The sequence below is a fragment of the Aplidium turbinatum genome, chromosome 1 (assembly GCF_918807975.1).
Source record: "Aplidium turbinatum chromosome 1, kaAplTurb1.1, whole genome shotgun sequence".
Taxonomy (NCBI): domain Eukaryota; kingdom Metazoa; phylum Chordata; class Ascidiacea; order Aplousobranchia; family Polyclinidae; genus Aplidium; species Aplidium turbinatum.
Window position 1 is genome coordinate 60,572,789 of NC_137472.1, and position 17,859 is coordinate 60,590,647.

Below are 17,859 nucleotides of genomic sequence, written 5' to 3' on the forward strand. Positions count from 1 at the left end.
TTTGGATTCCGAAGTTGAGCCTTCTGTTGAAAATAAAATTTATACAAAATTATATCGTTTTCCAAGACATCTGGCTATAAACACCCCCAGAACGTGTTTTAGACACACAGAAGGACAACAATAAATTTTGTAAAACAAATAAAAGAAGTATTTTTAAGTCACATTTCGGCTTTGCGTGAAGAGCCTGATTACTTCTCTACAGAGCGTTCTCGACCATGACGTTTTGCTGAACATATACAAAGAAGCATGTGAAGTACTCGGAGTACAAGAGCTGACAATGCCCGGAATAGTGGAGGTACAAGTTTACCGTGCTAACGTATGTGCTGAATCGGCTTCCCAGTATTTCCAACGTTCTGCATATGTCCCATACATCGACGGATTGAGTAACTCTCTTTGGGAACGATTCAGTGATAACCCTTCATTTTTTGCATTGCTATCCATCTTTTCACTAAACAAACAAACCAAGATAGATGAGATGGGGCATTTTTTGGATAACCTTGACAGCAAAGTATTTCTCTGGAGGTCTTCTCTGACTTCTCAAGTCAACCAGGAAAGTTTACAAAAACTTCTTCAGAGACTGAGTGGTAAAGATTATCCAAGCGTGCACAGTGCAATGCAAGTCAAGCCACAGCACACATTGTTGTATTGCTTTGCGCCGAACTATTTTTCTTGTTAAGCTTGGTAGGCTATGCAATTCGTGGTTTTAATACCCACCGAGAGATATCAATTTGTAGGTCTGATTTCATAATAGTTCTGTACTGAACATTTTAATGGGCTTGTGGGCATGTGGGTTTTTGTGTTTTTGCCATATGTGCCGAATATGGGCTTTCTTGCAGAATGTGTTTCTAAATGACAAGGTGGAATATAAAACTTCCAATCTTCAAATGCGTGATCATATACATGCATTGTAATAAATTTAGCCACATAAAAATATTGATCATTGCCTAAGCATGAAATATTGATGGGCTTCCCACTTTGTTTATGGGCAGACCATGGGCTGCCCACATTTTTTATGGGCAGAACATGGGCTGCCCACATTTTTTATGGGCAGACCATGGGCTACCCACATTTTTCATGGGCAGGCCATGGGCTGCCCACATTTTTTATGGGCAGACCATGGGCTGCCCACATTTTTTATGGGCAGACCATGGGCTACCCACATTTTTCATGGGCAGGCCATGGGCTGCCCACATTTTTTATGGGCAGACCATGGACTGCCCACATTTTTTATGGCCAGACCATGGCCTACCCACACAGTGATTCCAAGGTTTGTGGGCAACCCATACTAATATACACCTTGATCAGCATTTGTCTAGACTTTGAGATTTTTAGTTGTCTCAAACGACTTTTATTGATCTTTTAAACAAACACAAAATGAAATTGAACAAGCAAAATTACTGGGGGCACCTTGCTATGCATTGCGCAAAGCTCACTGCTTGCAGTTGGAGCACTTTGGCAAGGTTGGCAGTTGTACTATTTTTGGTGCTTACGTACCACAAATAGGAAAATGTCACATGGAGGTACAGGTATACCTTCATGGCCATTCCAGTATATAATAAACGGTGTGCACTGTCTACAGTTATTGACGCTCTTGGCTTACGCCGATTGAGCACTTTACTGGGGGCACCTTGCTATGCATTGCGCAAAGTTCACTGCTTGCAGTTTGAGCACTTTGGCATCTGTCTGCAGTTATGTATATACCTGATATACACATGGGCAGCCTGTATTAGATTTATGGGTTACACTTACATATGGGCAGCCCATATTAGATTTGTGGGTTGAGTGTGAGCAACCCATAAATGAATATGGGCAGCCTATATGGGGGCAATGTGATGCCCGCGGACACAATGTGTATGGGCCCCATATAGGCAGCTCACATGGGGCCCGTACATCAGCCCATGTGGGGCCCATATGGGCTTGCTGGCTGGGAAGGCCTCTATATAAAGAGGTGACGAACCTTTTTGCGGTCGCGTAAACCTACTATGAAATCTTCTATAAGCGACTTAAGATATTATTCATAAAAAGTAACAAACGGCAGATGAAAGTAATAAAACCCACACAGTTGAAGCTGGTATACAAGTCTAGACTAAGCGCTTGTCAAAATTCCATGACGTCACAGATTGGAATCGACCAAAAATACAAGGTGAAGTTGGTGAATAGTGTTTTCACAACTTTACCTTATAGGTTTCCTATTTTCTAACTTTAAACCCTGAAAGCTAGAGTTTAGGGCAAGAAAACAGCAAAGGAAAGGTGTACCAGTGAAGGCATAAAACAGCTTTGAGATGTCTTTTGTCTTTAATGCATGAGCGTTTGTCAAATTGTTTTGCGGGCCGCACAAAGTTCTTCAACGGGCCCTCTGATTCAGATCCGTTGAAAATCCAAAGTCCTGTTGCGCCCGCTTGCATCTGTGATCTACACCTTGCCTGCGTCGCTAAAAGGGTCACAATACTTTTTTCTTTTTGCCAAGAATTTTAGTTGTATTTGCTCAACAGTCCTTCCTTTGGTCTCAGGTAAGAAGAAGATAAAGTACACAAGGAAAATAAAAGAGAAAAACAGCCACAAAACCATCGAATAGGCTCCAAACGCAATCTGAAAAACATTAAAGTTTTAAATACCACTGATGAAAGAAAAACAATGCTTTCTGGCACTGGGCTACGAATGTTATTTTGCATTCACAAGGCTGAGGTTAGAAAGCGTTAAATCTACATCTGCAGTCGGCCAACTAAGGGGGAAAGGTCATTTACAAAATGACCTTGCAATAGTGCAAACAAAATAGATAGGCAAAATCAAGCAACTAGAGTTCAACTCTTGCGTTTGACGAACGCTTTACGGGTTCAAGATGTCAGTCTCAGTGTCTGGACTGCGCTAGTTCTTCAAAGCCTTAAATATTTGAATATACCCGAAACCCGATTGCTTTCAGGAAGGCATTTTCTGTGCGACTGTACAAATGCAGATGTTGACATGTACCCACAAGCTGCAAGCTACAATTAGCTGCTTACTTGTAAATAGGGAGGAATATATCCAACGAACCAAGCAGAACACCAAAGGGGAATGCAAGCAAACCCAAGAATAGTTTCACGAGTTGGTTCGATGGTAACCGCACCAAGCAAAGCCATGGTTGCCACATTTGTCCCACCAGACCAACTGCAAACAAACAAAGATTAAGTTTCGTATGACGTCGCCGTTTGTATGAAACAGAAGTCGGTAGTCAAAAGATCTCGAGCCGTTTTCTTTGTAAACCGTCAAGTACACGAAGGTCAGTTCTTTCGTTGAAAAGGGAATAAACGGGACAACCGAAGATGATATCCCTGGTAATCTGCTGATACACCCATCCAGGGTTTCCCAAACTTTTTTGGGCCACGGACCACTATTTCTGAATTTTTTTGGGCCACGGACCACTAATTTTTCGTAAATAACTTTTTAACTGCAACGAAGGTGCAACAAGTAAGATTTACGACACTGAATAGCAAAAGCTTTCGAAATCATTTAAGTTGTAAGAACTGCGGCAATTATCTTTGACAGGGGAAGTACTGTACAACGTATATGTGTGACTTTTTAATTTCTTGTCATATCTCCACCGACCACCTATGCAGTCGTCGCGGACCACCAATGGTCCACTGACCACAGTTTGGGAAACCCTGCCATATACCATATATCTAAAATGTTACAAGTAGCGAGCTGGAGTTTTGTAACATGCTTTACAAAAAGTCGCGGTGACGTAAACTTCATTCAACTGGGACAGGAAAGGTGGATAATAATAATCGTGTTTTTATTATATAATAATCGTGTTTCTATTTGCGCCCATTGCGATAACATACAGTACAGTGCGATCACAGATGCGATACAACAAACGACAGGAAGCAGCGAAGTGACATATAGTCTTCGTCAGCTGCTTTCATTCCATGATCATGTGGTTTGGATCTGCACAGACTTAAGCTTAATTCAGTAATGTAACACTTCTTTGCGTACATAAGCAGATAGAATGCCTGACAGCACTGGTAGATATTGTTGTGGTGTTGATAATAAGCATCAAATACAACACTTCTTGTCTACAGTAGCCTAGTTCAGGAACATGTCTAACTTTTTGGTGTGTTTTAGAGGTGTACAGGAGGCAGAATCTCGGGTTTCGGCAGGAGTCGGAGTGGAGCCGGAGTCAAATTGTTTGCTAGTTGATACTTTTAGCGTACAAATACGCTTTTATGTTTGTGACTCATGGTTTGCGCTCGAAGTCGGAATGGAATTTGAAATCAATACTTCCGAAATATTTAGAGCAAGAGTAGAGTTTGGAGTTCACAGACTTCGGAGTCAGATTGGAGTAGAAGTCCAGAAAATCCGATTCCGTGCATCTTTGGTGTAGGGGAGATGCGGGAGAGTTGAGCCAATTTTTGCGTTTGAGCCCATATTTCCGATTGTATGGTTGCTGGTCCAAATGTTGTGTGCGTATGTTAAAGTAGAACCAATTGGCTTCCAATCACTCTGATTAAATGTTAGTCAATATCAAACGTATTTTCTGAATTTAACTTTAAAAAAGTTTTGCCAAATGGCTCAACTCTCCTGCACCTACACCCTACAGGAGAGTTGATCATAGTGTTAAGGAGAGTTGAACCGGATAAGGAGAGTTGATCCATGTAATGTAGAAGTTCAAAGTTAGAGTAGCAATGTTCTGCAAAAGCCTCATAAACCTTGAGAGTCATAATTTTTGCTTTCGACAAACAATCAGAGCAGTTAAAAATGACTTTTTCTGTTAAACAGTAACCTATCTGTAAGCCTAAAGTAGGGGAGAGTGGGGCACAATTGGACATGGGGTACAATTGGACATCGCTTTTTATAGAAAAAATTGGAAACTCTGGAAGTCCCTGCCTTGGCAAAAAATTAGTTTCACATTAGTCGTTGTACTATGAAAATTCTAAGAGTTTGTGTTGGTCGTGAATTGAGTTTGGCGGTGGGAAGTCTTTTAGCACCTGTAGTGTATAGTATTTTTAGCGGATTTTGTTTTAATCGTAGTTTTTTTATGTAAAGTAAAGATTTTTAGATTTTTTCTTTTTCTGTTCAAGCCATATGCAGTAAAGTATCTTTTCATTACCTTTGCTTTGACCTGACTTTTAGAACAGGTTGTCCCTGCCCAACTTTAAATCGATGTTGGTGTGTGGGGCACAATTGGACACAAATTTTGGGGTACAATTGGACAGCAACACACATGGTAGATCATACTGTAAAAGTAGTTCTTTTAATATTGCATGGTCTCATGCAACGCAATGTCATTTAAACGTTGTAATAACATTAAAAATAAAAATTTTGGGAGACAAGATAAAATTTTAGGGGGGGGGTAAAATTGCTTTTCCAAGACCCCCCTCCCCCGTGGCAACGTCCCTGATTTTACTGCAATAAACAAGTAAAATCTATTTATTAAAGTCCTTGTCAGTTTCGTGTTGGTTTAAACTGTTGTTTCTAAACCATTGATAATATTTGCAAATGTCCAATAGTGCCCCATTACCGGGGCACAATTGGACAAAAACAATATTTTTTTCAATTGACTGTAGTATTTAATATGCATTACCTAAGTGTTGTTTCACTGTCTCATTTTGTTAACAGTGTGATACTTTGATATGGTGCAAAAGTTGGATTTTGTTAGACTTTTAATATAGACGGGACTTCTATTTTACTATTTTTGTCCAATTGTGCCCCACTCTCCTCCTACTGTATATTTATGCACCACAGAATTTTATGAGTGTAGAATTTTTTAAAAGAAAACTTCAAGCTTGTAAGCAGTAGGCTATGCCACAAAATACACCCGGATTTCTACTCGTAGTAGGCTAGCTCTGAAGAAGATCTCCAGCGTGCTGCTGAAGCAAATGAACGTGGCACCTGGATTCGATCAGCTGCAAACGAATTTGAGGTCAACAACAAGTCCACTTTAGAGCGATATATTAAGAAACGCAAAGAAAAACGTCATGACAATTTTGGATAGGCTACAAGAAATGTAAAACAGCTAATATGATATTTACAATGGAAATGGAAACCGAGCTAGCCAATCACGTGAAAGACTTGGCCTTTACCTATTATGGATGGTCAAAAGACAAATGTCGCATGCTTGCCTACAAATTTGCTGTGAGAAGTAACGTTGTTATTCCCGATAGCTGGAAAGAGGACAAGAAAGCAGGACAAAGCTTCTGGTTGGTATTCAAAGATCGCCAAAAGTTGCCGATACATAGGCTACTCCTGAAGCGACATGATTAGCAAGGGCAACAGCATTTAATAACTTAGATATACTGTTGGTACCTTCTTCGATAAACTTGCAACTGTAATGGATCGCTATCATTTCCAGCCACAAGACATATAGACTACTGTATTTAGGAAAAACAAGTTTTACTCAGTGTGTCCGCCATTTGCGTCGATAACAAGTCGGAGACGCTTCGAAAAGGACCTGCAAAAGTCACAAATAACTCTTTGAGGTATTTAGGTCCATTCTTTTTTTAGATTAGCCTTCAGCGCTTCCAAACTTTGGTTGTGTTTAGTCGAAACCTTGTTCTCCAGGTAAGACCAGATACCAAAGTCCAGGGGGTTCAGGTCTGGGGATGAAGGAGGCCATTCTTCCTTGGAAATGAAGAACGGCACATTATAGCTGAAAGCCATTTTTTTGCGTTCTCTTAGCTCCATGTGAAGGGACAGAATCTTGTTGGAATGACCAGTTAAGTTTTTTTGAAGTGTTTCTTTGCCCAAGGCAACATTGAACCCTCAAGAATATCATTTCGGTAGTTTTCTTGGTTCAATTTCACTCCTTGGTCCACAAAAATCAATGGACTCCTTCCTGCTGATTCTTTGACTGCGGCCCACACCATCACTGCTGATGCCGCCCCTTGTCTCCGAGTGACTACCCGGGGTTCCATGTAACCATTTCTTGACCAAACACGATCACTTTGACTGTTAAAATGATGCTAGACATCAAATTTCTTCTCATCGCTGAACACAAGGCTTGGCAGCGTGCCTCCTTCAATGCGTGAGAGCAGAATTCTGGCTCTGGAGAGACGTTTCTCAATAGTATTGACATTTAGCAACTGTTTCTTCATGTAAGTTATTTAAATGGGCTCATCTTCAAATCCTTCTTGAGAACTGTGAACATGGTTCCATAGGCCACGTTCGCCTTCTTTGCCAGTTTTTGAATTGGATCTCTAATAACGTTAATTATTGATGACTCATGTAATGGATAAGCCGTTAGGTTAGCTATTCAATCACAGTATAACAAATAATACAGCAAAGATAGCTTGGGCTCTTTTATAGAACTCACCACGAGGCCTGAAACATTTGCATGATTGGCTAGACTGTTTTAACAAATAGGTTGAAGTAAAAGTCCAGTTGCTTTGATATTTTTGCTTCAATAATTAACTGCTGCAAGCAAGTAGGCTTATAGGCCTATCGTTTTTAAGCATAAAACAACAATTCAAACGCTAGAATTGTAGATTTGAGAAAACAAAATTTTTCATTAAATAAAAGGGAGAGTTGAGTCATGTGGTTCAACTCTCCTTGACGTGATGGTTCAACTCTCCTAATCGTAGCCATTTTGAATTTAGCGTGAATTTATTCAAAACGCTTTTAAGAAGCTGCGTGGTAATTGCTGCATAGTCTACAATCACCTTTTCCAAAGGTACCCTGCACTATATTTCTAATTTAAATATCTTTTATAGATCTAGAGTTATTTAAGCAAATGCTGAAATTTGTCAAATCTACTTTTTGATACATTTTTTGCATTTTCAAAGATAACTTTCCGTGGCTATATCGTGAAGCCTTCTTGACAACAGTGAAGCTGTAACAATGTTTTTTTCATACCACTTGTGACAGTAGAGTGCAATTATGTTAAACAGAATTTCTGCTAGAGGTGGTGGTTCAACTCTCCCTGTGCCTCAACTCTCCTGCATCTCCCCTATTTTCTACGACTCCATGCCAGAGCGGCGTATTCCATGGGACTGGAAAAGAAGATCAGATCACCGGTTGCGAAGAGACGGTGGTTTTGTTCCCCGGGTAGTTTCGGCTTAAATGACCTTCCTTCCGCATACTTTTCATGCAGACCTTTTCTATACGTTGCTTGTACATCAGTTGCATATTCAACTTCAAGCCAATATAAGTTGATTGACTCTTGAACAGCAACCGGAAACTTCAACCTCAATCGCCTGCCTGCTCTGAGATTGAGATGGAAAACGCTGACAGCGGTCTTTGCAAAATTGCGTGTTAATTACACGTTTGTAGCCTACAACTTCTCCCATTGCCCTGGTATGGGACACGGCGAATGCAGGGAGGGCGAATGCATATTGCACATACAACAGGCCTACACCTTAATAAACTTAAAGACCAGTTGTAGGTATAGGATCGATAAATAGTAGGGTGGCTCATTTTCCTTGATGTTCTTTAAAATTTTTGTCAGTTTGGAATAATGTTCCATTTTGCTCACTGATATTTGCAAACCAAAAATTTTTGTTGGGTTTTAACCTTTGACCCTGGTTCACCCAAGGAGAAATTCTGAATTTTTCTGAAAAATTAATAAATTTCAAAGTGGTTTAGCAGTATCTGAAGAGGGGATTTCTCAAAATTTGACCACGTGATTTTGACGTCACTTCCTCTGTTAACTTCCACGTGGAACATCTTCACCCTACTCCAAGTCTGAGAGTCACTAATAGTGCATGCTTTTAGTGTCATTTTATTTGATTTTACAGCCTTTTCGCAGTCAGTGAATCTATAACATATAATAAACCAACAAAAATTTTTGGCACAAAAGATGAGAGTCATTTTAGAGTATTTCAGGGCCCCTGATTCCGAAAATGCACTTAGTTTTTTCGAATTGGCTCTAGTTTTCGAGATATTCAACAAGGAACATATTTTTGAAATCGTTACTCAAAAGCTTTCAATTTGCAAATTACTTATTTTCAGCCCTGTTTACCATTATGAAGTCATAATTGCACTTGTCTAGTTCAATTGGTTCATATTGCACGAAAGTTCAAAACGCAAGCAAAGGTTGAAATGAACTGTGTTTAATGTAAGGGAGATATAAATATTCAATGAAAACAGTTGTGAATCAGTCTACATCACAAGAAAAATATCCCGAAAGTCATGTGTTTATGAATGCAGCTTTAGGCTATATTGAAAAGGTAGGCCTACTGAAATGGATACTGTACAAATGAAATTTTATTCTAAGCCTTTGCTAAGGCCAAGTCTTTGCTGCAAGAAGTTTTTTTCTGGTCTATAGGCTAAATAAATGGCATACCTATAGGCTAATAAAATACGCCTTTGACAAGTAGGATGCTGTACCAACAACCCAAATATATTTTGCTGCATGAGGCAACGCATTCTGCGATAGATACAGCGCTATATAAAAACAAGCATTATTATTATTATTACTTTGACATGAAGCTGGATGATCAAGATAAGTCCTGGATTCCTCCTAAAGTATGCAAACGTTGCACTAAAACCCGTTTCTGGGCTCAAGGCTAAGAAGTTCAGAGTGCCATGGCATAAAGAGAGCCGTGGAATCACCATGAAAATTGATACTTCTGTTCTGTACGGTGAGCATGTTCGAAGGAAGTTGGAACATCATGTTTACATGGAATGGGCAAGGCAGTCATTGCGTGGACGTTGCTATTTCTGTTTTTTGTTTGCCCTCTCTTGTTTCAAGTGGTGATTTGCTTGAAACAATAGGAAAACGGGCATGACTGAGAGTAACCTCAATACCTTCAGTAATGTTTTGGAGCAAGGTCAAGCTTTTTTCTCAAAACCATTTCTACCACCTACTGTAGTAGTTAAAGATTTAGTTATCAAAAGTGGTAGCTGGAATCTTGGCTAACTCAAAAACTAGAGCCAATTCGATAAAACTTAGTGCATTTTCAGAATCAGGGGCCTCGAAATACCTTAAAATGACTCTCACATGTCCTGCCCACGTGTCAGTGTTCATGGAGTTGCTAATTAAACCACTTTGCTTGCTACAAGTTTGTGTTACTGCCTCTTATTGTGTCCATTAAGATGCTAGAGTGCATTAGTGCATTAAAAGATAGCGAGTGAGCAATTTCAGGGATAAGCGAAACTTCAATATTTTGAAAAAATTCAAACCAGGTGAACCAGGGTCAAACGTTAATATTTTATTGTGAAATTTGGTATAGGAGATACATTTACCAAAAGGAACAATATTACAAACTGACGAAAAATTTAAAAGAAAAAACTTTTTTTTTCGAGATTTTGCGCCAGCCTAATAAATAGCCTATGGATAAACAGTTTCTGAACTTTAATGCAACTACAAACCTTTCAAGCTGGTTTGGTGGAAAACAAACAACACTAATGTAATTGTAATGTAATGTAATTGACTAAACATCACTTTTAACACGAAAAAAGTCTTTTGTGAACTTCTGTTTTGTCGGTTTGACTGTCCTTGTGTATATTTTAAACCACTAACGCGAACCCAGTCATAAAGACTGACACTGAAAGTTGAAGCAAAACTGTTTCTGTTTGCAGTTGAAGTTCTGTCGTGTATTTATTTCGAATGATGACATTCTTTAGAGACCACTGGATGGGGTTGAGGATACATGATCATTTAATTCGGTTGCACAGCCGCACAGACCGGGATTTGAACTACGGTCCTTTGACCTTGGTCATTTTTAGCTTTTATAATTAGATTTTTATTGCACACTAATAGTCAGAACCACAGTAAATAAAGTTGTAAAATTCTTTAACGCAATATATTTTAAACCATCTGAAGTAGCGCTGATGCTTACCAGGCAAAGAATATAATCGCAGAAGCGACAGCAAAGTACGGCATGACGTAGGTGGCCAAGTGCAAGGTGGCCTGGCTTATTGTAAACAAGACCAAGGCAATTATTTGACCAGTGCTTGCACATAAAAGCATTGTCCTTCCTCCGTATTGGTCGATGAGCTTAGTCTGTTAGAAATACATTGTTCAAAATAGCTATGGTTGAAACGAATTATCTAGAATAACTTTAATGTCTTTACTTTCTAAGGGACTTATGCTTACCAAAGCCAAGCCCTAAACAGGCCAATAAGTTTGAAGAACGATTGTCCATTTAAATGTCTTTAGTTGTTGGTGGTACCAATGTAGCTATTCACACAACCTCACAACAAAGTTAAATTTTATAATATTGAAGGCCAAATAATTTATGGTACATTAATCTATTAAACCAAGACATTTCAAATATATTTTTTTACCCCAAGCATGGCCATTATGGATTGAAGGGCAAACATCCCAATAGTTCCATAGGTTGCGTTCTCTTCAGCTATTCCAACGCCAATGAACAGTCTATCCGAGTAGAGAGAGAAATTGTTTGCTCCACAAAGCATCAGGTTTGATACGAGGCAAACAGCAACCAAAAACTGTAATCTGGTGTGAAGAAAATAGGCTTAAAATTTGAACAATAGGACTTGCCATTGTGTCGGTGCTTCAGCTAATACGCCTATGACATTTACCAAATTGATTGATTGAGTGAATCGTTATCCTCGAACTGACAAAGCCTTTGATAGCTTAATCCTGGTAATTTCGCATACCGTACTTGTAAAGGCTTTGAAGCACTGATGGAGGCCGTCACTGAGATTGACAGAGTGAAGTTTTCTGTTGTTAAAGTGTTGTTGTCTGAATACTGAAAAGTTTGGGTGTTCATCAAGACAGCTATCGTTTCTAGCACTAGTTGCAACGTTCATCTGATGAAAGTGAAAGTAAAAGCAACAATAAACAGGTTGGTTTATTGCTTCACTGACGTTTCGCGCACCATGACAATGCGCATCCTCAGAGCGAATAACACACAAAATAAAATTTACAAGTTATATACTACAGTGAGATTGAAGGCAAGAAATAATTGTCGTTGTTGCTGTCTATGGATTATTTTATGCACTTGGTGCCCTGATTGGAGAGCCTTTGAAATGCGTTGCTCAAGCGCACACTCTGAGAATCGAAACAGCGCAGCTTGATATTGCCGTTTCCAATTGGTAATATTTAAATTACAGACTTAACTTTATACGATATTTTAGTGCTCAGACAAAAGTATCAGATTGTGTCGAGAATATGTTTACGTCTCCTACTTCACCGGCTTCTTTTAGAAAAAATGCTTCAGTCAGCACAGTTCAATCACGGAATTCACAAAACACAATCATGACCTTCTTGTATATTGAACTGAGAGCAGTATCACAACAGTTAAAACTTTAGAGCCACCGGTTGAATTCTGTTCCATGTCATTTCACAAATTCGAAAATATTATCTTGTATCCACAGTATGTACTGTGGAACACAACAGATGTAAAAAATCCTAGATAGAAATAACAAAAACATTCCTGACGTCATAGTGGGATTACTTATTCCAACAAATAATATTTCCTCAATCCAGTTATTAATGAAAAATTTATCAAGCTTGTTGTGTAGATACAAAAATGAGTTTTCATCTTATTCAAATTACAAAAAAAATATAACAAAAATTTCCCACTAAACCTGTATTGCTTTGTCTTCACTACTTCACATATATCCACTACGTTGCATCCTTTTATCTCTCCTTGCATTGCTTCATATTCTTTCTCTAAATCATCCTTCAACATCATAAGAATGGATTCATGATAATTTGAATTAGTCTTGTGCAAGTATATATATGCAAAGGAAATTAAAATTTGTGAGCACAAAGTGAAGTCAAATCCAGAATATATTAAATATATATTAATACACATAATAAATATTAATAAATATAACAAATATATATTAAATAATCAAATAGCCTACTTATGAAATATATTATCTTAAATTTTTTGTAGCGTTACTAGCGTATAGAACATCACAGTGATAATAAGTCTCTCCTCACACGACAAACTCATTTTGCTTTCTTGGGTGGTATAACCATAACTATTTCATACCTATATACAGTAGAATTCGCCTATAACGACACCTCTAGGGGATTGCAAAAACTGACGTTATAGCCGAATTGACGTTATAGACGAACTACCGCAAACTATTCCAAAACTGTCTTTTGATTAAAGAAAGAGCTGTATAATCTAGTCAGGTTTACTGTGTACCGATAAAATCACAAACGTCACGCAGAAAATACAGTAAATAAAGAAATTGTTTAAAAAAATAACCCACAGCGAAAGGTAGGATACAGGAAATTTGCGCAATACAGCTCGATACATACAGTAGTAGAGAAGTTCATTGTTTATTAGAAAAAAAGGCATTGATCTTCAGCTGGTTCGGTTTTGACACGGATTTCTCTACGACATAGCGTTCAGCTTTTGCTAAATAATGTAGGATTTGCTCGCTATCGTCGTGACTTCGGAAGTTAGGCTATCGGTCTAGTTGTCTGATTGACTTCAAGGCTTCTACTGGGTTGAAACGGCTTCTACAGGTTGGCTTCTACGTTGCTTTGAGTTGTTTAAAGGTCTGCTGTAGAGCTGCTTTTTACACGTGATAGTTTTTCACGCGGAAAAAAAGTTAATTCAGTTAATTAAAGTCCGTGCTGCGAATGACGTGGCAAAATAAAGAAGACATTTTGCAAGCAGCAGCGCTAACTGGATTAAAAGATTGACCTTTCGTGGTGAATGTGATGGCTTAAAGTGACGTTACAAACGAACAAAAGACGTCTTGGGATCAATAAAGGGTGCTGTTACATGCGAATTGACGTTATAGGCGATGCTGTTGTAGCCGAACTACGATGTATGTAAAAGATAGGAATTCTGCCGGGACCGAGCGAAATGTGACGTAATAAGCGAATTGACGTTCTAAACGAAGCCGTTATAGGCGAATTCTACTGAACAACCCTCAGATGTGTTATTGGTATGACACTTAATTACATGCTTGAAGGTGGAAAAGAAGATTGGTTTCCTGGCTTCCCGCCGATTTTCACAAAACGTATACTAGGATACGACAAAACAATCTCCACTTCGAACATGCTCAATCCATGTCGCTTCTATCAGGTGATTTATATTAACATTCGTGCACTCTAACCAACGCCCTTAACTTTCCATTATCTGCTAGGATAGTGCAATTTAGAATTTGTTGTCGTAAGTTAGATTTCATGTTACCGGCCTACAAAAACAGCTTACTGGCTTAAAGACTCGGAATACAGATTTTCACAGTTTAATTTTAAGTATTTTAGTTCATTATTATGAGATTAAAAGCACATAACCACTTTTGACAACCAAATTAAGTTGTTAAGTCACTGTTATGTAATACGAAGTCTATTTTCATTGCCCACTTTTTATGCAATTTGAATATCTTTTCATTTACGACGCCGGATAGGATGCGCTCTGTGATGAGATGAAAAGTGTCATCAAACTTGGTTGGTGTAGTTTTGAATCTTTATCCTCGGAATGACAAAGCCTTGATTGGTTGTTCCTGGTAGTTTCGCATACTTGCAGTTGCAGAGGTTTTGACGCAGTCCGGTTACCAAGATTGCTGAATAATTCCTGTTATTAAATCTGGTTCCTAACCTCAGTTCCTTCACGCATTGTTCTGAGCAGTTGCATAGTTTTGTCCTTATCTCCTTGCCTCATTACGTAGAAAATTGTGTTTGGAATCCAGAAGCTGAAAACAAGATAGATGATAGATGGAATGCCAGGAATTGCCACAGCTACGGGCCAGAGGCTTCTGTTGCCTAAAACCTTCAAAAACAATAAAAATACAAGATCATAAGAAAATTCAATTCCATGTCATAATGAGATAATTCAAAGATAAATAAAAAAATTTGAGCTAAACCAAAGACAGTTACCATCATTAAAAAACAAGAAATGATGGTATCTTAAACGTAGTCTCAAAATTTAGGCTACAGCAGTATAATACAATACTTGCAAATTGTAGGCTAACATCTATATGACGTGTAGAACACAGGCAAACCAGTTTTTTACCTTTGGATGTGCCAGAATGGAACCTAACAAAAGCCCAAAGCTACCTCCAATTCCCAAAATTCCTTGTCGCATCTCTTGTTTCCTCTTTGTGCTGGTTTCAACGATCATTATCGGAGTAAGATCTAGCGAGGGTGATCGTAAATTATTGTTAGCTTTAAATGACACAACATTACACGTTTACAATTAAACAAACAATTGAAAAAAAATGAGACCAACGAAAAACCCTCCTCAGCAGTTTAACTTTATTAAGGTATGTATGATCACGTACGTCGTTGCGATTGTGACGTATCAGGCAAGGTATTGATAACCAGTTTGCATAATGATAACACAAAGATGAATTTGATAAACAAATTCGAAAAGTAACTATAGTCACAAAGTGCTGTCAATATGTTAGACTACCAAAAAGAAATAAGCCTTTAATTGGATGTAGATTTCAAACGCTTTTTATAAATCACCGTAAGATACATATTTCGTAATGAATCTCAGTTTTTATCACTGTTATGTCTTTTTGAACTTAAATTCAATACTTACTGTATACGCCTCCAAACGGAACGCCAGCCAAGATGCGACCAATGATGAAGACCTCGTACGAACCAGATAACCTCCCAACTAAAGCAACTAAGATGATTGCAAACAAGTTGATGATGTGAAAAGTCTGCATCAATCTCTTTCTGCTCATACATCTAAGTAAGGGCTTGACCGACAAAGATCCAATAAATCCTCCTAAGATCATTGCTGAGAGCGTCATGGAAAGAAGACTGATCCATGCTGATTCCGGTAAAGGTTCGTTGTATCGATTCTGCAAGATGAAATGCTTGCGATAAAATTTGAATCAACTATCAACTCAGAGAAAATGCGAAATATTTTGATTTAATTATTAAATTAATTAATTTAATTATTAAAATTAATTTAATTAATTTAATTCTTATCCAACTAATCCAAAAAAATAATTTAATTCTTATTATATTAATTCTTATTAATTTAATTTTTATTGAGAATTATTGATTTAATTCGCTCTGCTTTGCTTTTTTGCTTAGCATTGAGCACTTTTTGTAGTATTAATAGTTTTTATTGTTTTTATATATATATTTAAATTCTATCCAAAGAACGAAGAAGCTTCAAGATCAAGCGGCGCTGGTTCGACTCTCGGCGTGTGCGCTTGAGCAACGCACGTTAAGGACTGCTATCCATTCAGCGGCATCTAATGGATGGAATAATTCCCGGCAACAAAACCAACAATTATCGGATACTTCACTCTGTCAATCTCGGTGACCTGCCCTGCGTCAACAGCCTCTACAAGTACGCGAAACTGCCAGGATTAAGCTCTGCAAGAAGCTTTCCCAGTCCGAGGATAAAGATTCAATCAATCAATACGATTGGTTAAAAAACACTAAAGAAATGCTGAATATAAAGTAGAATAGACAAATGCCCATCATCGACCAACTTCAATAAAACAAAATGCACTATAGAGATCGGATGTTAACCGCAATGGGTTTCAAACCGTCTATACTTTTGTTTCGGAGTGCTAGTCAGGTAAGATTACGAAATGCTGCACTAGATGAATAGCAAAAATACATAGCCTACTTGGTAAGTATTGTTGAAAATATCTTGTAGAATTGGCGAAAGTGGATTGAACACTACGAATTGACAGCCACATGCGAATGAAAGCAACAGTGATGTTAGGATCATGGATATCTCGCAAAGATTTGAATTTTTCTGTAATGTTGCATGAATGCATTAGCTCTAAAGTTGTTATTTACAAAATTATACAGTTGCCTATACGGAGATGCTCAAACTGATACGTGACTTGTATTAGGACTGGTTACGTGAGGCTGCATCATCAAACAATTTCCGTGTCCTTGTAAGCATCCAACTGACTCAGCTTCGACGAGAAGTCAAGTCAATTTGTTTCCATAGATCCACATATTATAAACAAACTAGCAGAGTGAATAAAAAGTAGAAACAATGCATTGTAAGTTATAAGTTATAGAGCTAAGAGAAGAATACATCTTTTCTCTTTCTTGTCGAGCCATAAATTCTACGTTCGTAATTATACAACAAAAATGTCACAACAGGAAAACTGGCGCTTTATTGCATTCAATTCTGGATGAAAAGAAAGAACTTGGTGATGGTGACAATTGACATTGAGCATTTTTCTCACTTTATTTTAGCTGATCTTGCTACTTTTCGTCATTAATTGCTGTAATTCGCAATGAAATTTGGTTTATTTACTCACTTGCTGAAGATGATCTTTCTTCCCAAGCAATCCCATGGCGTCTTTATCAGCCATTACAGACAACAAGCCACTACACGCAATATCAATGTAGGCAAACTACTGTGTATATCCAGAGACGCAATTGTTATCTTACAGAATTATTCAGAAACTATTCATTGTAAAACTTAAACCAAATGTAGTTACTAGCCCAAGGTTACTCAACTAATCTTAACAAAGGTCCAGTTTGACAAGGCCGCTAGCCTCTAAAATCTTTGTCCCAACCTTACTTGGGATCATCAGAAGGTTCATTGCAAAACTTAAATTGAAACGAAAGCAAAGAACATGTGACGTATCAAGTGATCCCGAATTTGGCATTGATTGATTGAATCTTTATCCTCGGACTGGGAAAGCTTCTTGCAGAGCTTGATCCTGGAAGTTTCCCATACATATTGAGGCATTGAAGCACTCACGCAGCCCTGGTCACCGAGATTGACAGAGTGAAGTTTTCGATTGTTGAACTGTTGTTGCCGGGAATTATTCCATCTATTAAATCCCGCTTGGGGATAGTTTTGGAAGGTGCAAAGACATTGACAACATAAATGCAGGAAATATGACGTCATGCAGTGGAGCAATTAGCTGGTTGCTTAGAACAGTGCTTCCCAACCGGTGGGTCACGACCCATTGGTGGGTCGCGAAGCTATTTCAGGTGGGTCGGGAAGCATGTCTAAATGTTACTGATAATGTTAAAATTTTCTAAAAAATACCGACATGACATTACTA

The 17,859-nt window shown here is 38.2% G+C and overlaps 1 protein-coding gene across 1 annotated transcript; it reads right to left on the bottom strand.

Moving 5' to 3' along the window:
• Positions 1-1,277: 1,277 nt before the first annotated feature.
• LOC145768128 (solute carrier family 2, facilitated glucose transporter member 5-like) lies at positions 1,278-17,195 on the bottom strand. The gene is made up of 10 exons (XM_082579602.1): positions 17,101-17,195; positions 16,449-16,580; positions 15,396-15,663; positions 14,865-15,016; positions 14,451-14,621; positions 12,469-12,563; positions 11,200-11,371; positions 10,752-10,915; positions 3,000-3,144; positions 1,278-2,589 (listed from the first exon to the last, which is right to left on the bottom strand). The coding sequence occupies exons 1-10, from the start codon at positions 17,152-17,154 to the stop codon at positions 2,413-2,415; spliced, it is 1,530 nt and encodes a 509-aa protein (XP_082435728.1). The 5' UTR covers positions 17,155-17,195; the 3' UTR covers positions 1,278-2,412.
• Positions 17,196-17,859: the final 664 nt, after the last annotated feature.